Source organism: Macaca mulatta, chromosome 2 (genome assembly GCF_049350105.2).
Source record: "Macaca mulatta isolate MMU2019108-1 chromosome 2, T2T-MMU8v2.0, whole genome shotgun sequence".
NCBI lineage: Eukaryota > Metazoa > Chordata > Mammalia > Primates > Cercopithecidae > Macaca > Macaca mulatta.
In genome coordinates this window covers 111,774,109-111,799,192 of record NC_133407.1, presented here as the reverse complement: position 1 = coordinate 111,799,192, position 25,084 = coordinate 111,774,109, and the positions used below count along the sequence as shown (strand labels likewise).

Below are 25,084 nucleotides of genomic sequence, written 5' to 3'. Positions count from 1 at the left end.
GAGTGAGCCACCGCGCCCGGCCTTGTTTGTAGTTTTGAACAATGCTGAGGTGCTATACATGCTTTGCTCTGGGCCACCATGTTTCTGGAAAATGAAAGCCCAACAGCAATTCAATTTTACCCACCTTTTAACCTAAGTTATCTGGGAATTGCAGATCCTTGTGGGATCCTACTTATTCCTGTTTCCTTTGGCAAGTGACATTCTTTGTACATGATTCTACAATTTCTCTCCCTCTGTCTTATCTTCTACCTTGGTCTCCACTGCCCATGTATTACCTTATAGAATTTGTTATCTCTTACAATCAAGAAAATGGTTTAACTAGATCTCTTCAGCCATGTCATATGACCACTTCCATTGTTCTTTAATTTTCATTTTCTTCTAAGGGTCTCACTCTGTTGCCCAGGCTGGAGTGCAATGGCACAATCACAGCTCATTGCAGCCTCAAACTCCTGGGCTCAAAGGATCCTCCCACCTCAGCCTCCCAAGTAGCAGGGACTACAGCCATGTGCCACCACTTCAGGCCACAACATCTAAATTTCACTAAAATAATCATTCTGGGCTTGCAAACGAATTCTCTTTACTACATTGCAGAAGATGATGCAAGGTCAATTTTGTTAGTTTCCATATTACGTGTTCAAAGAATACATCACCAGCATGCTGTATTCACTTGCTGTCACCGTAAGTACTATGCTTGCATTATCACACATCACACTGGAGATGCAGCTGTCAATGGAAAAATAAGATCATCAGTGAACAAAAGAAAAAGTAGGTCTATCCATTGTTAATACTGAATTGGAACTTGACTAAGATATCAATATTCTTTCCAGGGAAAGTTACACTGATTATTATTTGCAGGAATAGCAATCTCAACCTGCTCTCAAATATTATTGCCAGAATTGTCAGTATCTGATTTGACAGATTATCTGGTTTAATGATGATTGGAGAGGTTTTTTTTGTTTTTTTTTGTTTTTGTTTTTTTTTTTTGATACAGGGCCTCGCTGTGCTGCCCAGGCTGGAGTGCAGTGGCACCATGTCAGTTCACTGCAACCTCCATCTCCTGGGTTCAAATGATCCTTCCAACTCAGTCTCCCAAGTAGTTGTGACTACAGGCACACGCCACCATGCCCAGCTAATTTTTAAAAATATTATCTTGTAGGCCAGGCATGGTGGCTCATGCCTGTAATCCCAGCACTTTGGGAGGCCGAGGTGGGTGGACCACGAGGTCAGGACCATTCTGGTTAACACGGTGAAACCCCGTCTCTACTAAAACTACAAAAAATTAGCCAGCGTGGTGGTGCATGTCTGTAGTCCCAGCTACTTGGGAGGCTAAGGCAGGAGAATTGCTTGAACCCGGGAGGTGGAGGTTGTGGTGAGCCGAGATCACGCTACTGCACTCCGGCCTGGGCGACACAGTGAGATTCCATCTCAAAAAAAAAAGTATATAATATATATATTTTATATTATATATATAAAATTATATATATAGTAGATGTATATGTATATATATTTTTTCTTGTAGAGATGGGGTCTCAGCATGTTGCCCAGGCTGGTCTCAAACTCCTGCACCCAAGCGATCTGCCTGCCTTAGCCTTCCTTCCAAAGTGCTGGGATTATAGGCATGAGCCATTGTGCCCAGCCCTAGATTTTTATTTTAAAATAGAATTCTGTTCCCTTTTGAGTATACCTGTTCTACTCCAATAGAATATCATAAGAGATGCCATGCTTCCCTCCCCACTGTGTGATGAGGGAATGGTGGGAGCATAGCTCTGTTGTCGATTCTTATTCTGCATTAATGAAGTGACAGTTTTACCCCTCTCCACCAGGAGCCCAGAAACTGTAGGGTTAGTACCCTGTTGACCACTTCTGCCTTGCACTAACTCAAGTAAAGGTGACACTTCTCCCCCTCCCCACCAGGCCCTGAAGACACAGAGATGGAATCCTGTCGACTATCTCCCCGAGTGCACTGACGTGAGTAGAAATGGTACCCCAGACCAGGTGTGGTGGCTGACTTCTGTAATCCCAGCACTTTGGGAGGCCAAAGTGGGTGGATTACCTCAGGTCAGGAGTTCTAGACCAGCCTGACCAACATGGCGAAACCCCATCTCTACTAAAAATACAAAAATTAGCTGAGCACAGTGGTGCATGCCTGTAGTCCCAGCTACTTGGGAGGCTGAGGCAGAAGAATTGCTTGAAACCAGGAGGTGGAGGTTGCAGTGAGCCGAGATCATGCCACTGGCACTCTAGCCTGGGCAAAAGAGTGAGACTTCGTCTAAAAAAAAAAGGTACCCCTTCCTCTGCCCACAAAGCACTGCAGAGATAATAGCTGAAAACATCCCCAAATTCATAGACCTAAAGATTCAAAAAGTTAATCAAACCCAAACAGGTTAAACCCAAAGAATTTCATACCAGACATATCCTAATCAAATTTCTGAGAATTAAAAACAAAGGAAATAACCTGTACTCAACCAGAGCAAAATGACACATTATCTAGAGAGATACAAAGATTTGAATGACAATGAATTTCTCATCAGACATCATGGAAGCCAGAAGGAAGAGGCAAAACATTTTTCAAATGCTAAAAGAAGTTAATACGCCAATTAAAACAGAGTATCCCTGGTCAGCAGCAGAATGTTATAAACAAACAACAAATAAAGCATACAGAGTGTAGAAGGACCCCAAATAGCCAAAGCCATCTTGAGCAAACCTCATTACCACATTTGCTGGAGGCATCACATTACCAGATTTTAAAATACATCACAAAACTATAGTAATCAAAACATCATGGTTGTGGTGTTTTTGTTTTGTTTTTGTTTGTTTGTTTTTTGAGACTGAGTCTTTTTTTTTTTTTTTTTTTTTTTTGAGACGGAGTCTCGCTGTGTCGCCCAGGCTGGAGTGCAGTGGCGCGATCTCGGCTCACTGCAAGCTCCGCCTCCCGGGTTCACGCCATTCTCCCGCCTCAGCCTCCGAGTAGCTGGGACTACAGGCGCCCGCCACCACGCCCGGCTAGTTTTTTGTATTTTTAGTAGAGACGGGGTTTCACCATGTTAGCCAGGATGGTCTCGATCTCCTGACCTCATGATCCACCCGCCTCGGCCTCCCAAAGTGCTGGGATTACAGGCTTGAGCCACCGCACCCGGCCATAGACTGAGTCTTGCTCTGTCACCCAGGCAGGAGTGCAGTGGCATGATCTCGGCTCACTGCAAGCTCTGCCTCCTGGGTTCACGCCATTCTCCCACCTCAGCCTCCCAAGTAGCTGGGACTACAGGTGCCCGCCACCACGCCCAGCTAATTTTTTTTGTATTTTTAGTAGAGACAGGGTTTCACCATGTTAGCCAGGATGGTCTTGATCTCCTGACCTCGTGATCCGCCCGCCTCGGCCTCCCAAAGTGCTGGGATTACAGGCGTGAGCCACCACTCCTGGCCGGTTCTTGTGTTTTCATCCCCAGAGACAAACTGTAAACAAACAAAAATCCAGCGTGGTACTGACATACATACAGATACATTGTCCAGTGGAATGGGATAGAAGGCCAGAAATAAACCCTCACATTTAAGGTCAATTGATTTTTGTTTAAACAAAAGTACCAAGAACAGTCAATGGAGAAAGGACAGTCTCTTCAATACATGGTATTGGCAATGAAAAACGAAAACTACAGACTAATATCCCTGATGAACACAGACGTGAAAATCCTCTAGAAAACAGTAGCAAACTGAATCCAACAGCAAATCAAAAAGCTAATTCACCATGATCAAGTAGTCTTCATTCCCGGGAGCAAGGTTGGTTCAACACATGCAAGTCAATAAACATGATTCCCCACATAAACAGAATTAAAAACAAAAAACCATATGATCATCTCAATAGACACAGAAAAAGCTTTCAATAAAATGCAGTATCCCTTTGTGACAAAAACCCTCAAGAAACTAGGCATTGAAGGAGCATACCTTGAAATAAGAGCCATCAATGACAAATCCACAGGCAATGTCATAATGAATGGGCAAAAACTGGAAATATTCCCTTTGAGAACTGGAACAAGACAAGGATGCCTACTCTCACCACTCCTAGTAAACATAGTAGTGACTAGTAGTGATAGTAGTGATAGCTCTAGCTAGGAAGCCCTAGCTAGAGCAGTCAGCCAAGAGAAAGAAAGAAAGGGCATCCAAATAGAAAAAGAGGAAGTAAAACTATTTCTTTGTGGACAATATGACAATATGATTGATTTTGTGTGTGTGTGTGTGTCTGTGTGTGTGTGTCTGTGTGTATAGATATATATAATATGTATTTTTAAAATCTCCCCAGAGAGGGTCTTGTTGTGTCACTCGGTCTGGAGTGCAGTGGCACAATCATGGCCCATTGCAGCCTCAACCTCTGGGCTCAAGTGATCTTCACACCTCAGCTTCTTGTGTAGCTGGGACCACCAGTGCACACCACCATGCCTGGCTAATTTTTTTTTTTTGTAGAGACAGGGTCTCTGTATGTTGCCAAGGCTTGTCTTGAACTCCAGGGCTCAAGTGATCATCTTGCCTCAGCCTCCCAAAGTGCTGGGAATACATGCATGAGCCACTATGCTCCATGACAATATGATTCTATACAAAGAAAACCCTAAAGACTCTGCCAAAATGCTCTGGGAACTGAAACCAACTTCAATAAGTTTTCAAGATACAAAAATCAATGTACAAAAATCAGTAGTATTTCCATATACTGATACTGTTTAAGCTGAGAGCTCATTTAAGCAAATGAGCCAAATGAAACCTCATTTACAACAGCACCCCACAAAATAAATTACCTAGGAATACATCTACCCAAGGAGGTAAAAGATCTCTATAAGGAGAACTACGAAACACTACTAGAAGCAATCATAGGCCAGATGTGGTGGCTCACGCCTGTAATCCCAGCACTTTGGGAGGCTGAGGCGGGCGGATCACTTGAGGTCAGGAGTTTGAGACCAGCCTGGCCAACATGGCCAAACCCTATCTCTACTAAAAATACAAGAATTGGCCAGGTGTGGTGGCACGTGCCTCTGGTCCCAGCTACTTGGGAGGCTGACGCAGCGGGATCTCTTGAACCCGGGAGGTGGAGGTTGTAATGAGCCGAGATTGCACCACTGCACTCCAGCCTGGGCAACAGAATAAGACTCTGTCTTAAAAAAAAAAAAAAAAAAAAAAAAAAAAAAAAAAAAAAAAGTAAATCCTAGGTGACATAAAAAAAAAAATGCAAAAACATTTCATGCTCATGGAGAAGAAGCAGTAGTATCATTAAAATGGCCACAATCAACAGATTCAGTGTTATTCCTATCAAACTACCAATGTCATTTTTCACAGAACTAGGAAAAAACTATTCTAAAATTTATATGGTATCAGGAAAGATCCTGATTCCATGTTGAATAGCCAAAGCAATCTGGAGGAAAAAGAAGAAAGCCAGAGACATCAGTTTTCTGACTTCAAACTATACTATAATGCTATAATAACCAAATTAACATGGTATTGGCACAAAAACAGAATAAAGATTCAAGGAACAGAATAGAGAACCCAGAAATGACGCCATACACCCACAGCCAACTGATCATCAACAAAAGTTGACAAAAAAACAATGGAGTAAAGACTCTCTATTCAATAAATGGTGCTGGGATAACTGACTAGCCAAATGTAGAAGAGTGAAACTGGACCCCTACCTTTCACCATACACAAAAATTAATTCAAGATGGATTAAAGGTTTAGGTGTAAGACCCCAAACTATAGGAGTCCTAGAAGAAAACCTAAGGAAACACTATTCTAGACAACAGTGTTGGCTTCGGGAAAGAATTTATGACTCAGTCCTCAAAAGCAATTGCAATGAAAACAAAAATTGATAAGTGGGACCTAATTAAACAAAAGAGCTTCTGCACAGGCTGTACACGGTGGCTCACACCTGTAATCGCAACACTTCGGGAGGCTGAGGCAGACAGATCACTTGAGGTCAGGAGCTTGAGACCAGCCTGGCCAACATGGTGAAACCCTGTCTCTACTAAAAATACAATTAGTTAGGTGTGGTGGCGCATGCCTGTAATCCCAGCTACTCAGGAGGCTGAGGCAGGAGAATCACTTGAACCCAGGAGACGGAGGTTGCAGTGAGCCCAGAGCCCAGATTGTGCCACTGCACTCCAGCCTACGTGACAGAGTGAGACTCCATCTAAAACACAAAACAAAACAAAAAAGGTTTTGCACAGTAAAAGAAACTATCAACAGAGTAAACAGATAACCTATAGAATGGTAGAAAATATTCACAAATCGAGCATCTGACAAAGGTCTAATATTCAGAACCTCTAAGGAACTTAAACAAGTCAAGTAAAAAACAAACCCATTAAAAAATGGGCAAACATGGACAGCTCAATGCAGCCTTGAACTCCTGGGCTCAAGCAATCCCCCAACCTTGGCCTCTCAGAGTGGTGGGATTACAGGCGTGAGCCACCATGCCTGATGATCTCACTTATACATGGAATCTAAATAAGTTAGACTCGGCCGGGCGCGGTGGCTCAAGCCTGTAATCCCAGCACTTTGGGAGGCCGAGACGGGCGGATCACGAGGTCAGGAGGTCGAGACCATCCTGGCTAACCTGGTGAAACCCCGTCTCTACTAAAAAGTACAAAAAACCAGCCGGGCGAGGTGGCCGGCGCCTGTAGTCCCAGCTACTCGGGAGGCTGAGGCAGGAGAATGGCGTAAACCCGGGAGGCGGAGCTTGTAGTGAGCTGAGATCCGGCCACTGCACTCCAGCCTGGGCGACAGAGCAAGACTCCGTCTCAAAAAAAAAAAAAAAAAAAAAAAAAGTTAGACTCATAGATGTAAAAGATAAAATGGTGTTTACCAGAGGCTAGGCAGGGTCAGAGCAGAGGGTTAGACAGGGAACAGGGAGGTGTTGGTCAAAGGGTACAAAGTTTCAGTTCGTCAAGAGGAATAAATTCTGGTGAGCATGGTGGCTATAGTTAATAATAACATATTGTATGTTTCAGAATAGCTCAAAGAAATTTTAAATGTTTTCACCACAAATAAATGATAAATATTTGAAGGGATGGATAATTAGCCCAATTTGATCATTTCAGTGTATACATGCGAGAAAACATCATATTGTACCCCATAAATATATACAAGTATTCTTTGTCCATTAAACTTTTGTATTTAAACTTAAATGACAGATTAGCATAATGGATAAAAAGCGTGACCCAACCAGATTCTATCTACAAGAAACTCACTTCAAATATAATGATATAAGTAGGTTGGAAGTAAAAGAATGAAAAACAATATAACATGCAAATATTAACCAAAATAAAGCAGGAGTAGTTAAATTAGTATTCGATAAAGTAGACTTCAGGGCAAAGAAGATTATCAGGGACAAGGAGAGACATTACACAAAAACAAAAGGGCCAATTAACCTAGAAGATATATTAATCCAAAATGTGTATGCAGCAAGTTACAGAACTGCAAAATACATGAAAACTAATAGAACAAAGAGGAAAAATAATCCATAATAGGAAATTCAACAGTCTCTCAATTGATAGAATCACTATACTGAAAATCAGAAAGGATAGAAAAGAACTAAAGAAGATCAACCAAGGTGATCTAATTGTCATTTATAAAACATTGTGCCCAACAGGAGAAGAATACACATTCTTTTCAAGCTCACATGGAAACATGGAACATTCACCAAGATAGAGCATATCCTGGGTCACAAAACAAATTTTAACAAATATAAAAGAATGAAGAAAATATGGAGGATGCTCTCTGGCCATAACAGCTTTAAATTAGAAAATCATGATCAAAAAGATCACAATAAAATCTCCAATCTTAGAAATTAAACATATTTTAGAATAGTCCATGACTCAAAGAGGAAAAGGGAAATATATGGAACTCAATGAAAATAAAAATAAAAATATGAGGATTGCAGCTAAAACAGTGTTTAATGGAGAATTTAGAACACCAAATGCTTATATTTCAAAAAGAGGTCAGAAATCAATGATCTAAGCATCCACCTTAAGAAACTAGAAAAGGTCAGGCACAGTGACTTATGCCTGAAATTCCAGAACTTTGGGAGGCTGAGATAGGCAGATTGCTTGAGCCCAGGAATTCAAGAGCAGCCTGGGCAAACTGGCAAAACCCCATCTCCACCCCCAAAAAAAAAAAAAAAAAATTAATTAATTAATTAAAAAATAGCCTAGTATGTAGGTGCACCCCTGTAATCCAAGCTACTCTGGGAGGTTGAGGTGGGAGGATCACTTGAGCCCAGAAGGCAGAGGTTGCAGTGAGCTGACATAACACCCCATTGCACTCCAGCCTGACAGGTTCAGGTCGTGTCTAAAAACAAACAAACTAGAAAAAATAGCAAAATAAAAGTAACCAGAAGCAAGAAAATAAAATTTAAGAGCTGACATAGACAAATCCAGAACAGCAAAATAGAGGTTAAAAAAATAAAATAAAATAAAAAGAGACCAAAAGCTGTTTCTTTGAAAAAATAATTAAAATTAATAAGCCTCTAGTAAGGTTGACCAAAAAACAAAACCAAAACAAAAAACACAGAAATGGCACAAATTACCAATATTATAAATTAAGGAGTTCATATTACAATTTTTTTTTTTTTTTTTTGAGATGGTGTCTCACTGTCGCCCAGGCTGGAGTGCAATGGCCGGATCTCAGCTCACTACAAGCTCCGCCTCCCGGGTTCACGCCATTCTCCTGACTCAGCCTCCCGAGTAGCTGGAGGTGCCCGCCACCTCGCCCGGCTAGTTTTTTGTATTTTTTTTTTAGTAGAGACGGGGTTTCACCATGTTAGCCAGGATGGTCTCTATCTCCTGACCTCGTGATCTGCCCGTCTCGGCCTCCCAAAGTGCTGGGATTACAGGCTTGAGCCACCGCGCCCGGCCTCATATTACAAATTTTACAGGCATTAAGAGGATTAAAAGAAACAAATCTACACACATTTCACAAGTTAGATAAAATGACTGATTGCTGGAAATTCAAACTATAAAAACTCACCCATCATAAAATAGATAATCTGAGTTGTACTATAACTATTAAGGAATGTATAGTTAAAAGCTTTTCAAAAAAGTTATCTCCAGGCCCAGATTATTCTACTGAAGTTTACTAAACATTTAAGGGAGAAATAACACCCTGAGGCAGGAGAATCACTTGAACCCAGGAGGTGGAGGTTACAGTGAGCCAAGATCGTGCCATCACACTCCAGCCTGGGGGACAAGAGCAAGACTTCATTTCAAAAAGGAAAAAAAAAGGAAAAAAAACCTACAAACCAATATCCTTCAGAAACACAGAAGCCAACAATCATTAAACTCAATTCAGCAATATGTAAAAAGAATAATAAAAAATGAGTAAGTGGGGTTTAGTCTAGGAATGCAAGGCTGATTTAATGTTCAGAAATTCCATATATCCAATAAAATAAATGAAGAAAATCCACTTACAACAGCACCCAAAATTGAAATACTTGAGTAAATTGAACCAAGGAGGTAAAAGATGTGTATACTGAAAACTATAAAACACTGATAAAAGAAACAGAAGACATAAATAAATGGAAAGCTATCCCATGTTCATAGATTGGAAGAATTAATATTGTTAAAATGTCCATATTCCCCAAGATGATCTACAGATTCAATGCAATTCCTATCAAAATTTCAATGACCTTTTCCACAGAAATAGAAAAAGCAATCCTAAAATGAATATGGAACCACAGAAGACCCCAAATACTCAAAGCAATCTTGAGAAGGAATAAAGCTGGAGGCATCATATTATCTGATTTCAAAACATATTATAAAGCTACAGTTATCAAAACAGCATATTGGCATAAAATCAGGCACATTGACCAACAGCTCAGAATAAATGATCCCAGAAATAAACCTGCACATTTATAGTCAATTGTTTTTCAACAAAGGTGCCAGGAACACATGATGGAGAAAGGACAAGCTCTTCAATAAATGGCATTGGGAAAACTGGATATTCACATGAAAAGAAAATAAGTTTGGGCTTTTTCTCACATCACATACAAAACTCAAAATAGATTAAAGACTTAAATATAAAACCTGAACTACAAGAAGAAAGTTCTGGGGAAAAGCTCTGTGACATTGATCTGGGCAATGATTTTTCGGATATGACCCCAAATGCACAGACAACAAAAGCAAAAATAGGTAAATGGGATTGCATCAACCTAAAAAGTTTCTGCACAGGAAATAAAACAGATCAAAAAGACAACCTATGGAATGGGAGAAAATATTTGCAAATTATACATATAAGGGTTAATATCCAAAATATATAAGAACTCGGCTGGGCGCAGTGGCTCAAGCCTGTAATCCCAGCACTTTGGGAGGCCGAGACGGGCGGATCACGAGGTCAGGAGGTCGAGAGCATCCTGGCTAACACGGTGAAACCCCGTCTCTACTAAAAAAAATACAAAAAACTAGCCGGGCGAGGTGGCGGGCGCCTGTAGTCCCAGCTACTCGGGAGGCTGAGGCAGGAGAATGGCGTAAACCCGGGAGGCGGAGCTTGCAGTGAGCTGAGATCCGGCCACTGCACTCCAGCCTGGGCGACAGAGTGAGACTCCGTCTCAAAACAAAAAAACAAAAAAACAAAAAAACAAAAAAACAAAATATATAAGAACTCAATAGCAAGAAAACCACCATATTAAAATGGGCAAAGGTTCTTCATTGCCAACAAAATGGCCAACAAATATGTGAAAAAATGCTCAACATTATGAATTATCAGGGAAATGCAAATTAAAAATGCAATGAGATACCACCTCATTAGAGGTGTTAGAATGGTTATGGTCAAAAAGACGAAAGATAAACAAGTGTTGGTGAGGATATGAAGAAAAGGGAACCCATGTATGTTGTAGGTGGGAATGTAAATTAGTACAGCCTTATGGAAAACAACATGAAAGTTCCTCGAAACACTAAAAATAGGATTATCATATGATACAGCAATCCCACTTCTGGGTATACATCAAAAGGAATTGAAATCGGTATGTTGAAGAAACGTTTGTACTCTCATTACTCCCATGTTCACTTCAGCACTATTCACAATAACCAAGATATGGAATCAACCTAAGTGTACATCAATGGATGAATGGATAAAGAAAATGTGGTATATGTATACATACATATATATACACACACACACACACAATGGAACACGATTTAGCCTTAGAAAAGGGAATCTTGTCATGTGCAACAGCATGGATGAATCTGGAGTTCATTATGTTCAGTGAACTAAGCCAAGCACAGAAAGACAAATACTGCATCATCTCACTTATGTGTGACAACTTAAAAAAAAAAATCGAACTCACAGAAGCAGAGAGTGGAATGGTGGTTAACAGAGGCTGGGAGAGAGGGGGAATGAGGAGATGTTGGTCAAAGGGCCCAGCGTTTCCATTAGGCAGGAGGAATAAGTTTCAGAGATCTGTGGCATGGTGACTGTAGTTCATAATAGTGTATCATATTGACAAATTTGCTGAGAGTAGATTTTAAGTATTTTTTTTACCACAAAAATACTGTATGAAGTGATTGATATATTAGCTTGATATAATCATTCTATAATATATACATCTATGAAATCACATTGTACCCATAAATATGTAATTGTTATTTGTTAATTAAAAACTAATAAGATACTCTGTCCTGACCACTAACAAAAAAAGAAAATCAATATAATTCACCTTACTAAGAATCTAAAAAAGAAAAATTATATGCTCATATCAATTTATGCAGAAGATGCCTTTGAGAAAATTCAACATCTATTCATGATAGTAAAAACCTCTCAGCCATCTAGGACTAGAAGAGAATGTTTTCAACCCAGTAAGGGGCATCTACAAAAACATACAGTGAATATAATAATAATAATGGTGAAAGACCAAACACTTTTCATCCAATGCAAGGATGTTGGCTCTCCACTCCAGTGCCACACAGGAGGTTATAGCCAGTGCAAAAAGGGAAGAACAACAAGGCATACATTTGAAAAGAAAGAAAGAAAGAAAGCTGTTTGACAAATGACATGATTGTCTACATAGAGAAAGCACAAAGTCTCTACCAATCTATGAATAAAAGCTTTTAGAATAAATGAGTTTAGCAAGGTTGTGGGATACAAAATCAGTATACAAAAGTCAGTCATATTTCTATATACTAGTAATGAAAAATGGAAATTGAAATAAGACAGTACTCTTTATAATAGCATCAAAACAATGAAATATTTAGGTATAAGTTTTACAAATATGTGCAAAATCTTTGTCCTAAAAACTACAAAAACACTGATAAAATAAATTAAAGATGGCCTAAAACAGTAAGAGACATTCAGGTTCAAGTATTGAAAGAGCCAAAATAGTAAAGATGCCAATTCCCCCTAATTAATCTCTAGATCTACAAATTCCAATATAAATCTCAGCAGAATTTTTGTAAAAATTTACAAACCAATTCTAAAATTCACTTGGAAAACAAGGGAACCAGAATAGTCTGAATAATTCTGCAAAAGAACAAATTAGTGGACTCATATTATCTGATTGCAAAGTCTCTATAAAGTTACATTTTCAACATAGTGTGTTATTTGATAAGATACATATATAGATGATTGGAACAAAAGAGAAAGTCTCAAAATTAACCCATGTAAATATGGTTGATTTTGGACAAAGGTACACAGGCAATTCAATGGAGAAAAAAGAGTTTTTTCAACAAATGGTGCTGAATCATTAAACATTCATATGCAAAAAAAAATACACCTTGATCTTTATCTTTCCCTTATAAGATTTAACTCAAAATACATCAGAGACCTAAATGTAAAACCCCAAACTGTAAAACTTTTAGAGGAAATCTTAGAACATCTCTGTGATCTTGGGTTAGGCAAAGATTTCGTAGGTACAATGCCCCAAGCCCAGTCATTTTAGAAGAAAAATTGTACTTCACAGTTAACACTTGCTCTTTGAAAGACACCGTGAAGAGAGTAGAAAGACGAAGCAGAGTGGGAGAAAGTATTTGCAAACCCTTATCTGATAAAAGACGTGTATTCCAAATATATAAAGGACTATCAACACTCAATATTAAGAAACTCAATATTAACAACCCAATTAAAAAATGGTCAAAAGATTTGAAAAAATGTGTCAAAGAAGATATGTGGATGGCAAATAAATTGCTCAATGTCACTGGGAAAAGGCACAATAAATATCACAATGAGGTATCACTATACATCCATTCAAATGTAAGACAGAAAACAAATCCCGGGAAAGTATTTGAAGTTATTGAAAGGAAATAAGTATTTATGATTGGTGTAGGCTAAAATTTATTAGATACAGAGAGCAAAAACCATGAAAGTCTGCTAAGCACGATCACAGATATTCAAAGTATTTTTGCCTCAAAACACTGGAAAATAATTATCTGAACGTAGACATTTTCCTATTCTTGTAAAAAAGTTAATAACAGCAGCATGATACTTCCTAGTGTGGACATACGACGGTAATTTAAACAATCTCTTATGTTTGGGCACTTAGGGAGTTTCCAGCTCTTGACTATCACAACTGCTGTAACAAACAGCCAATGTACTTGAATGATTGGAGGTATAGCTTCACAGTAAATTCTTTTTAGTGGTGTTGGCAGTGCAAAGGATATATGTATTTTCTTAGATGTTGCCAATAAAGCACTATAAGCAGTATAATGACTAGCAATAATCTGGAAGAAAATGTCTGCAAAGACTTAGGAGTCAAGACTTCTACGTGTATTACGTAAAATCTCAAGAAAAACAATTTAAAGGCAAGCAAACCAGGGGCAAAAATCAACAAAATGGAGGGAAAGGCAGCTCACTGAAGCAGCCACCAAGTGGCTAATGAACTCACAAAAGGCACAACTTAGCAAGAAAACACAGGGTATTGAGGACATAATCTATCCACTGCTCGTGGGAATATAGATTGAGAGCCACTTTGGGAAGACTTTTAACATCTATTGCAAGTGCCGTGACTTCAAGAACTAGTGATTCTCTTTTCAGGCATGAGTTTATTGATATCTATCCTCAAAGAATCTTAAAAAAAAAAAAAAATCCCTGTTCTCCCTTCATTCATCTTGATGTAGAAATTAGAAGTTTTTGGCCGGGTACGGTGGCTCACGCCGTAATCCCAGCACTTTGGGAGGTCGAGGCAGGCGGATCACGAGGTAGGAGATCGAGATGTCAGGAGATCAAGATCATCCTGGCCAACATGGTGAAATCCCTTCTCTACTAAAAATACAAAAATTAGCCAAGTGTGGTGGCACCATGCCTTTAATCACAGCTAGTTGGGAGGCTGAGGCAGGAGAATTGCTAGAACCCGGGAGTCGGAGGTTGCAGTGAGCTGAGATCACGCCACTGCACTCCAGCCTGGTGACAAAGGGAGATTCCGTCTCAAAAAAAAAAAAAAAAAAAAGGCCAGGCGCGGTGGCTCAAGCCTGTAATCCCAGCACTTTGGGAGGCCGAGACGGGTGGATCACGAGGTCAGGAGATCGAGACCATCCTGGCTAACACGGTGAAACCCCGTCTCTACTACAAAATACAAAAAAACTAGCCGGGTGAGGTGGCGGGCGCCTGTAGTCCCAGCTACTCGGGAGGCTGAGGCAGGAGAATGGCATAAACCTGGGAGACAGAGCTTGCAGTGAGCTGAGATCCGGCCACTGTACTCCAGCCTGGGTGACAGAGCGAGACTCTGTCTCAAAAAAAAAAAAAAAAAAAAAAAAAAAAAGTGTTCAGGGAATGTTTAGGTCACAAAACAGAGCTTACTCATCTGTTGTGGGATCATGCCATATGTTTTCCAGGCGATAGCAGCTCCTGAGGTATGGATGGCGGCCTCCTTCTTCCCACATGTACACGTGCACAGAGTTCTTGGACGTGGTGAGCACATAGCGAGGATCCTTCCAAGGATAGCCAGAGTGAGTGGCCAAGGAGTCAAAGTCAGATCAAAAAGCAGTGGAGCAGAATCATACATACCACCCAGAAGTTGTCGATGGCTGCCTGGTGGTCCTCAAATCGTTGCAGCAGGAAGCCAGTGATGCTGAAGAGTAACAAGTATGGCCCATTGGTAAAGACAATCGTATATCCATCATTGGCTCCCATCCAAACAGGGGACTCCAGATGAGCTGCCAACTGGAAACTTGCAATCTTATGTACTGTTTTCATGTAAAACACACATATATACACACACATAAGGAAGTAAATATCAGATCATTGAATAAGAACAATATCCTCACACTGAATAAAAAAGCATAGTCCCCACTTCCACAGACTTCATTCCAGGGAGGAAAATGAAGGGTAGTCCAGTGGCCTGACAAATACATATCACTGACTGTGGTTAACAGGTGCTAGGACACACGAACAGAAGTTTGTGGAAAATAAACAATCCCCTGGGCATTGAGGCAAAACCTGTAATGGGAAGGAACATTGGAATGCAGGCCCTAAAACATGATGGAAATCTATATGTGTTCACCCAAGAGGGCAGGGTCGGGGTAGAGATCAGCATGGGTATTAGAGCCAAACTGGGGAGGGTTCACCCCCAGCTAAAGAAATCCCCTACTCCTGGCCGGGCGCGGTGGCTCACACCTGTAATCCCAGCACTTTGGGAGGTCGAGGCAGGCTGATCATGAGGTCAGGAGATCGAGACCATCCTGGCTAACATGGTGAAACCCTGTCTCTACTAAAAACACAAAAAATTAGCCGGGCATGCTGGCGGGCGCCTGTAGTCCCAGCTACTTGGGAGGCTGAGGCAGGAGAATGGTGTGAACCCAGGAGGTGGAGCTTGCAGTGAGCCGAGATTGCGCCACTGCACTCCAGCCTGGGCGACAGAGCGAGACTCCGTTTCAAAAAAAAAAAAAAAAAAGAAAAAAAAGAAATCTCCTGCTCCCTTTTTACAGACTGACCCATTTATTATAGCTAAACATGAATGACTGTGTAATGAGGAAGAGAAACAAGCATTTCTTTTTTTTTTTTTTTTTTTTTTTTGAGACGGAGTCTTGCTCTGTCGCCTGGGCTGGAGTGCAGTGGCCGGATCTCAGCTCACTGCAAGCTCCGCCTCCCGGGTTTACGCCATTCTCCTGCCTCAGCCTCCCGAGTAGCTGGGACTACAGGCGCCCGCCACCTCGCCCGGCTAGTTTTTTTGTATTTTTTAGTAGAGACGGGGTTTCACCGTGTTAGCCGGGATCGTCTCTCGATCTCCTGGCCTCGTGATCCGCCCGTCTCGGCCTCCCAAAGTGCTGGGATTACAGGCTTGAGCCACCGCGCCCGGCCACAAGCATTTCTAATGTGGCACAGCCTACCTTGGATGACTGTTTGGCCTCCAGTCCTCTTGGTTGTTAGATCAAAGGTGACAAATTCTTTTTTTCAGGGTTACTTTGGGACATCAGTGTCAGCCTGTTTTTCACCTTTGGGGTCCAGCAGGCACTGACACATAATTTATGTGGGAGAGAGGTAGATAGAGGAGCACTGCCTTCTGATGGTCTCAGTAAGGACTCTGTGAGGAATACCTAAAGAGAGCATCGCGTGCGTGATCAGGGGAAGGGAACTTATAGCCTCTCAGTACAGGAGTGACTCCAGAAGAGCCTTCTTAGAAATTCTCATCTTGTGGCTAAAGCTTTGTTCAACATCTCAGGAGTGATGAGGGGTCACTGCTTACCACTCCAGCCTACAAGGAACTCACTGTCTTCCTATCCTTCCTGTCCCATTCACAGAACAGTGTCCCTGAAGCATACCAAGGGGTTACAAAACCATCTCACCATGTTGAACCCTTGGTCAAGTTGAGGTTGGCTAAGCAGATTTTCCCTTCTTGGGGAACAAGTCAAGGACTGTGTGGCTTTTACTACCTGCCTTCTGAACTCTTCCCTCTTTGGTGCCCAGTCCACTAGTGCCCCCCTACAAAAGGCCTGCTCAAAGGCCAAAGCCTTCCTCAGAGTGATATTCAGAGGCTGTTGCATATTCAGTTACTTTTGGACTTCTCTATACTTTCCAGCCAACATAGATAAAAGTAAAGAAGGCAAAAGAGAACAAGGTCAAAGATATTTTTGTAAAAAACAAATTTTTTTTTCTTTTAAGAGGTAGGGTCTCGCCATGTTGCCCAGGTGGGAGTGCAGTGGCTATTCACAGGAGCAATCCCACTACTGATCAGCATGAGAGTTTAGACCTGTTCTGTTTCTGACCTGGGCCAGTTGACCCCTCCTTAGGCAACCTGGTGGTCCCCTGCTTCCAGGAGGTAAACGTATTGATGCCAGACTTAGTGTGGACACCCTATCAGCATAGTACTCTATGGCCTGGAACTCCTGGGCTCAAGCGATCCTCCCGCTTCAGCCTTCTGAGTAGGTGGGACTATAGGTGCACGCCACCATGCCCAGCAATCCCTATTTCTTGATACCTGTCTCACCCTCCTCCATTTCTTTGGCAAATTCGGGCTTCATGAATGAGTTTTCATTAACATTTGCCACATCAACTGGATGTTGTTGCTTCAAAGAACATTGTTTCCTGATCATCACAATGGATTCCCCTTGTGATATGGTCTGAGAGAGGGAGCAGTGTGCCTGGTCCTCACTGAGCTCTGCAGTTTCTCTGCATGCTTCCTAACTTGACATTCCCATCCTGAAGTTCAAATACACAGAACAGCACCTACCTGTGGCAAGGTACGACGATATGTCCCACATGCAAATATCCATTTCTTGTCAGGAGAGCAGTGTAGAAATACAATACCATATTGAGATGCAGTAACTTTAGAAACATCCCTTAACCCAGGCAGTGTAAATGTGTAGATGTTACCTGCAGCATCACCAACCTGAAACCAAAACATCCCCACCACATCAATAGGAAGATATGTGAAATCCTAAAGTACAGAGGAGGCAGCACTGTCAGCTGCAAGATATGCCACCGTTTCTTCAATCACATAATGGAGATCAAAACCTCTGACCAGTCTAGCTTGAGACACTGTTGGGATAATCCCATGGAATAAAACTTTCCAAGCCCCAAAGCATTCTTCTCAAGGACAGTTATTCATTAGCACATCAACACTATGCTTTTTCTCAATGTCACCCAAAGCCATCTCTCTCCCTCGACTATCCCCAACCAAGTTCATGGACTGGACAATAACACACACTGGAAAGAGGCACATATAAAGTAATTCAGAAAGTTTTTGGCTTTTTGTTTTTAGAAGAATGGCTGGGGAAATGTACTTGAGGCAAGTCAAGGGCCAAGATAGCATGGAGGTTTGTATAACATTCATTGATATATTGTGATTGACTCACAGGGTATGTGGAAGGGATGACTACAAGAGAAATAGGCTGGGTGTGGTGGCTTATACCTGTAATCCCAGCACTTGGGAGGCTGAGGTGGGCAGATCATGAGGTCAGGAGTTCAAGACCAGCCTGGTCAGCATGGTGAAACCCTGTTTCTACTAAAAATACAAAAAATTAGCCAGGCATGGTGGCGTGTGCCTGTAGTCCCAGCTACTCAGGAGGCTGAGGCAGGAGAATTGCTTGAACCCAGCAGGCAGAGGTTACAGTGAGCAAAGATCACACCACCGCACTCGAGCCTGGGCAACAGAGTGAGACTCCATCTCAAAAAAAAAAAAAAAAAATAGGGACAGGACAGTAATGTGACACGGATGCCTGACAAAACAGCAGGCATTTGATTTTTTGGTCCCCTCTAAATTCAGGGCTCACTTACCGTCAGGAATGGGCCATCCTTTGTGAGATAGGCTTCCATGCCATAACAGGACTCTGGCATGCGGAGAATGGCCAGAGCATCCCTGTCCTGACAGTTCCACACTTTGATAGTTTTTTTCTGATCCATAGTGATGGCAAGATGCATCTGAGGAAGGGTTACCAGATTTAAGAAATAGAACTCATGGACTGGGCTTGACCAGATCATGGTGCCCTAGAGAACAAGAGTAATACAATCTATGTTCAAGGAACTCTTACATCTACTGTGCTTTCATTCTGTCCATGTTTATTTGGAAGTCTCTTCCAAATCAGATCTTCTTGCTTCTGGCAAAAGATATGAAAATTCTCCACATCTCAATATTTTGGAGGAGTGAACACAAAAACAGGAACTACACACTATGCTCAGAGACAAGAACTTGGTACATAACAGGTGCAAAGAATGATCAGACTTCCTGAGTTCAAATCACTTCTGCCTCCTACTAACAGTACAGCTTCAGCAAGTTGCTTTCTATCATGCCTTCTAATGAGGCTGTCATTACGTTTCACAACTCATGAAACATACTTAGAATTTTGCCTAGGACACAGTAGGAACCCAGAACGCATTAACTATCATTAAAATTGTTATTCATTCATCAACCTTGTACATTACATATAAGATAGAATAGTTCTTTCTAGATGATTCTTTAGCCTTTAAAAAAATTGTGAAGTATATCATACAAGAAAAGAGCACGAAGTTTAATAAATTATCACAAGTGAATGCTAATGTACCACTTCTAAGCCCTCCCAAAATCCCCTTTGCATGTGCTCTATTTCACAACTCCCCCATGGCTCCCCACACTCAAATGTAATCACTATTTTGATTCCTCACACTATAACAAGTTGCCTATGCAGTAATATCTATGGCCACATAACCAAGCATCCCAAAATTTAGTGGCTTGAAACAGGCTTTTGCTAACTCAGTTTCTTTTGATCAGAAATTCAGGGGCAGCTTGACTGGATAGTTCTGGCTGTAGGTCTCTTGAGGGTGAAGTCAAGTTTCACTTCCAAGACGGCTTCTCATATAGCTGTGTAAGTTGATGTTGGCTACTGGCAGGGGTCCTCAGTCCCTCACCACACAGATCTTCTCTGGAGGGCTGCTTGAGAGCTCTCATAACACTGTGACTGGATTTCTAAGAGCTAATGACCCATGAGTGAAGAATTGTCTTCTGTGACAGCTTCAGAAATTATACATCATAATTTCCACAATATTCTATTGGTTCCACAGGTCAGCCCTATTCACTGCGGCAGTGGACTATACAAGATTGATCGTGATTATTGTTGGGCAACGATATTTGGGCCATCTCAAGAGACTGGCAGCCGTAGCCTGCCCCATAGCCTCCAGTGATTCACTTTCCCCTACATGAAAATATATCCACCATCTCCCAATGCTCTCAAATGTCTCATACCATGATAGTATCATTGCAGAATCTAGGATCTCATTGTTTCTAGGTCCAGGTATAGATGAAGCTCTGTAGATTCAGTTTATCTTGATGTGAAAATCTTCGAACTAAATATACAAGTTATCTGTCCCTCACCATCCCCAAAGTACAAGTGTGGGGTAAGCGCAGGATAACAGTCGCTGTCATTCAGAAAAGGTGAAAATGGAAAAATAGGAATCACTGCTACAAGAAATTTTGAAATCCAATAGAAAACATGCTGGCAATTTGTTGATTAGGACGCAAGGCCCAAGAAAGATTTTTGATGACTCTTGGTTCTACTCTCTAGGTTCTTGATTCTGTCTGAGTCATCCTTTACTTTCTATATATGGTGGCCCAATTTTTCAGCTAAATTGTTTTGGTAGTCTGCTTCCTGCCAAAGTTCTGAAATCCAAAAAGCCTGTTTTCCTTTTGTGTGTTTTGGCCCCTTTAAATCCAAGCTGGCAGTGTTTCTGCCAATGTAATTCTCTTTAACAAAAACTTTGTGGGTCTAAGAACCTCACTGCAGTTTATACAATTAGACAAAAGCCACACTCAATTTTGAGATAAATCCTTTGTGCGCCTTGGAGATCATCTGAGCTAGAGACTACTTTCTGAAAAAACCAATATAACAAATGCCAATTATTGACAAAGAGGCAATAGAACAGGTAATAAACATGCACAAAGCCCAAACATTATTTCACAAATGCACTCCATGTTATTGATAGAAAATAAGACCTTACACAAATTTATAGATAGAAACACAAATTAAAAAGTAAATTCTCAGCCAAGCGCAGTGGCTCACGCTTGTAATCAAAGCACTTTGGGAGGCCGAGGTAGGCGGATCACGAGGTCAGGAGATTGAGACCATCCTGGCTAACACGGTGAAACCCCATCTCTACAAAAATACAAAAAAATTAGCTGGGTGTGGTGATGGGCACGTGTAGTCCCAGCTACTTGGGAGACTGAGGCAGGAGAATGGCGTGAACCCGGGAGGCGGAGCTTGCAGTGAGCCGAGATTGCACCATTGCACTCCAGCCTGGGCAACAGAGTGAGACTCCATCTCAAAAAACAAACAACAAACAAACAAAAACAACAACAACAAAAGTGAATTCTATGTGTGTCTATGGTCCAAATGAAAAGGTCACAAATTACATGATAGAAAACCTGATTTGACACTTTGTTTTTGTTACCACTTCCGAGTATTTTCCTCTCAGCACTTCCGTTTCACATACAGAACAGGATGGATGCAATGCAGTACTTTTGCTACATATTGGCCAGACTCACCTCTTGCACATCCCAGGCGCAAAGCTCTTGCTTTGGAGATACACCACAAATGACTGATTTCTCCTGTTCATCCATTGTCAGGCTATTTCCTGAGAGATAAGCCAACTCCATGTCATATGCTAGAAGGAAACACAGAAGACTTGGCCACCAGATAGTTAAGGGATGATCCAAACCAAAAGAAGATAATTTAAAATATTTCTGTACCCTCTTAGGAAGGTTTGGGTAACAATATGAAGAAGATAGAAATTGGGCTCCAGAGTCATCCAAACACAGGTTCCCATGGCAGACTGGCCATTTGGGAGATGTTGGCCAGCTTGCTTTTCCTTTTAATCCTCAGTTTCCAAAGATATAAAAGGCATATTAAAATATCTCCATCAGAGAACTTTTCTGAGTTTTAAAAGCATTATCAAGTCCAGGCACAGTGGTTCACGCCTGTAATCAGAGCATTTTGGGAAGCTGAGGTGGGCGGATCACTTGAGGCCAGGAGTTCGAGACTGGTCTGGCCAACATGTTGAAACCCTGTCTCTACTAAAAATACAAAAATTAGCATGGTGGCAGGTGCCTGTAACCCCAGCTACTTGGAAGGCTGAGGCATGAGAATTGCCTGAACCCAGGAGGCGGAGGTTGCAGTAAGCCAAGATCACGCCACTGCACTCCAGCCTGGGTGACAAAATGAGACTCTGTCTTAAAAAAAAAAAAAAAAAGTTATCAGGATTAGGTCAGGTACAATGGCTCATGCCTGGGAGGCCAAGGTTGGAGGATCGCTTGAGCTCAGGATTTCAAGACCTGCCTGGGTAACAAAGTAAGACCTAATCTGTACCAAAAAATTAAAAAATTATGGCTGGGCATGGTGGCTTATGCCTGGAATCCCAGCAATTTGGGAGGCCAAGGCAGGTGGATCACTTGAGGTCAGGAGTTCAAGACCAGCCTGGCTAATATGGTGAAAACCTATCTGTACTAAAAATATAAAAATTAGCTAGGCATAGTGGTAAATGCCTGTAATCCCAGCTACTCAGGAGGCTAAGGCAGGAGAATCACTCGAACCCAGGAGACAGAGGCTGCAGTGAGCTGAGATCGTGTCATTGCCCTCCAGCCTAGATGACAGAGCAAGACTCAACCTCAAAAAAAAAAAAAAAAAGTTAGCTGGTTGTGGTGGGGCACCCCTGTAGTCCCAGTTACACAGGAGGCTGAGGCAGGAGGATCTCTTGAGCCCAGGAGGTTGAGGCTTTATCTCTATAAAAAATTTTTAAAATTAGCCTGGGTGACAGGGCCAGACCCTGTCTCTAAATAAATGCATACGTAGGCTCTACTGCTACAGCCTCAACCTCCTGGGCTCAAGAGATCCTCCTGTTTTTTAAAGTTTCCCATTAATTTTTTATTTTGATCTTGGGAGGGATGAGAAGCCTTAGGAAAAAGGGAGTAACAGGACCTGATTTTATGTTGTGAAAAAAATCACTCTAGTTTGTTCATTCAGCACAGATGGCGGGGACAAGAGGAAGCAGGGAGACATCGCATGGTACCACGGCAAACCAGTCTGGTTCAATTTTAATTCCTTTTCCCTTCACTGAATGAGAACACACAACTGCACACAGCAAAAATCAAATAGAGTGGACCTCTGAAAACAAGTTTCTCATGTTCCTCTAGGGCACCTGTCCCCATACCAATGTTCTTCGTGACTTTGTAGATAAAGTTATGCGGCTGTGCCAATGCCAACCGAAGCTCCTTCCTTCTTTGATGCAGGAAAAATTTCTTCCATGTGTGTGTGCCCAGGTGTTGATTGGTGAAGTTGCTGCAGTCCCATCTCTGCAGAGATAGCGACCTGGAAACAGAGTCACAGTCCCATCAGGCTGTTCTCAGTCAGTTCACCTCCTCAGAGCTCTGGTTATATCACAACCCCCTACTCACACTAACTTTCTGTGTATATCTCACAACACAGCCACACACAGGCCTCGGTACACAGCACGGGTGCGCAGTCAGATGATCTCCTCTCCCCTTCCCTCCTTACCCTTTCCCTTTCCTTACCTCCACAGGAAATCGCTCTCTGCAATCCTATTCCAATGCTATGGGAGAAAGGAAGAGACAAGCAGGCAATCAGGTACATCAGAGAGCAGGGGCAATCCTCTGCTATTATTTGTTCTGGGAGCTGGGCTGGCACAGGTTAATCAGCTGGGATTCCAGCTCTCAAAGCACTCCCCAGTGCGGGGAGATAAGGAAATGGTAACAACAGAGACCTGTCACTGCTCATACAAGCGCTGGGTATTCCCATGAGTTCACAGGAAGACGTTCTGATTTCCTAGGGCTTGAAATGGGAGCCTCAAGGACTGTTTAGTCAGCACAACTCTTGGATGTCAGATTGTCCTTTCCGTTTAACAGAATATGAGGCCTTCAGAGTGAAGGATGCTAACCCCCAAAGCCTCAATGTAGCCCTCTGCTATTCTGCAAAGTGGTGCTCAAACTGGTCGAGAGAAGCAGCTGGCGTGGGGGCAGTGGGAGGTGGAAGGCCTTTACCTTGTTCACCTGGAAGCCTGCAGCAAGCCAAACAGGTCCAGGAAAGAGAAGATTTGCTTCAAAGCTAAGTCAGGCAATTGGATCTCCATTTCACACAGCCTGAACCCACATCCACTTTCCTTTCTCCTCTCTGGGCTGCTCTGAATTTAAAGGCTTTGCCAAAGTCTGCAGCACTTGTAAAGATTTTCACCCCTGCCCATCTGTGTGCAGTAGAAACAAGCTGCAGGTGTGCAGACTCCCGGGCTGACCTCCACCCCGGCCTCTCCCCTGGGGCCTCATCCACACAGCTGGCGGCATCCCTACCTAAACCCACGTGTTAGTGCTGTTCATTGTTTACAGGAGCTCAGCAACACCTGTGCACTGTGAGCTGGAGGTGCAGAACCTGGGGCAGCCCCAGCTGCAGATGAAGTTGTCAGGACCCTCTAGGAAATGTCATCGAATGCACTCACTTTGATCAGATCCCAGTGTCTCTATGACTCTATTTAAGTTCCAAACTCCTGGAATTGGAGTCAGCTTGCCCCGTGTCTGTGCCTATCATAGGATCTTGAATCTGGTGAGTGGGGCTCATCTCTCAGCGCCAGCACGGCCTCTGGGTTTCTACCTTCTCACATTTAACTTTGCAGTGGAGGAGAAAGAACGTGCCAAGGCAGCTTCTCCACAGAGGTCCGCGCAAAGGGAGCAGGCCTTGCCGGGGATGGCTCTCCCAGCCGGTGGCTTTCCCTGGGATGTGACGCTTTCCCACAGTTACAGATCTCCCAAGAACCTGACAACTCATTCTGGGATTGTCTAAAGACCGTGTCATAGCCTGAGTGTTTGTGTCCTCTCAAAATTCCTATGTTGAAATTCTAACCCTCAGTGTGATTGGAGGTGGGGGGCCTTTGGGAGGTAAGTGGGTCACAGGCAGTGAGTCCTTATGATGGGACCAGTGCCCTAATAAAAGGGACCCCAGAACACTCTCTAGCCCTGTTTATGTCATATGAGGACATGAGAAGGTGTCAGCTGCAACCTGGAAGAAGGCCCACACCAGAACCTGACCATGCCAACAGGTGAATCTTGGACTTCTCACCTCCAAAATTTTGAGAAATAAATTTGTTGTTTGTAAGCCACCCAGTCTATGGTACTTCGCTGCAGGATAAGACGGGGGTCCCTCTGTGAGGCTCAGCGGCCAATCCT

The 25,084-nt window shown here is 42.3% G+C and overlaps 2 protein-coding genes across 2 annotated transcripts in view; both read right to left on the bottom strand.

Moving 5' to 3' along the window:
• TREX1 (three prime repair exonuclease 1) overlaps positions 1–19,485 on the bottom strand; it is a 97,459-nt gene extending 77,974 nt beyond the window's left edge. Inside the window, exon 1 of the mRNA XM_077992530.1 lies at positions 19,482–19,485. The gene's annotated coding sequence lies outside the window, so the exon portion shown is untranslated. The remainder of the gene's footprint in view (positions 1–19,481) is intronic.
• FBXW12 (F-box and WD repeat domain containing 12) lies at positions 561–24,125 on the bottom strand. Its single transcript, XM_015131011.3, is given in 12 exon segments — positions 561–723; positions 14,752–14,882; positions 14,959–15,137; positions 16,281–16,346; positions 16,349–16,487; positions 17,621–17,779; positions 18,667–18,876; positions 21,404–21,522; positions 23,065–23,222; positions 23,426–23,463; positions 23,912–23,925; positions 23,928–24,125. Coding segments are annotated over 12 exon segments (1,383 nt in total). The 5' UTR covers positions 24,001–24,125; the 3' UTR covers positions 561–626.
• Between the last annotated feature and the right edge of the window lie 959 nt (positions 24,126–25,084).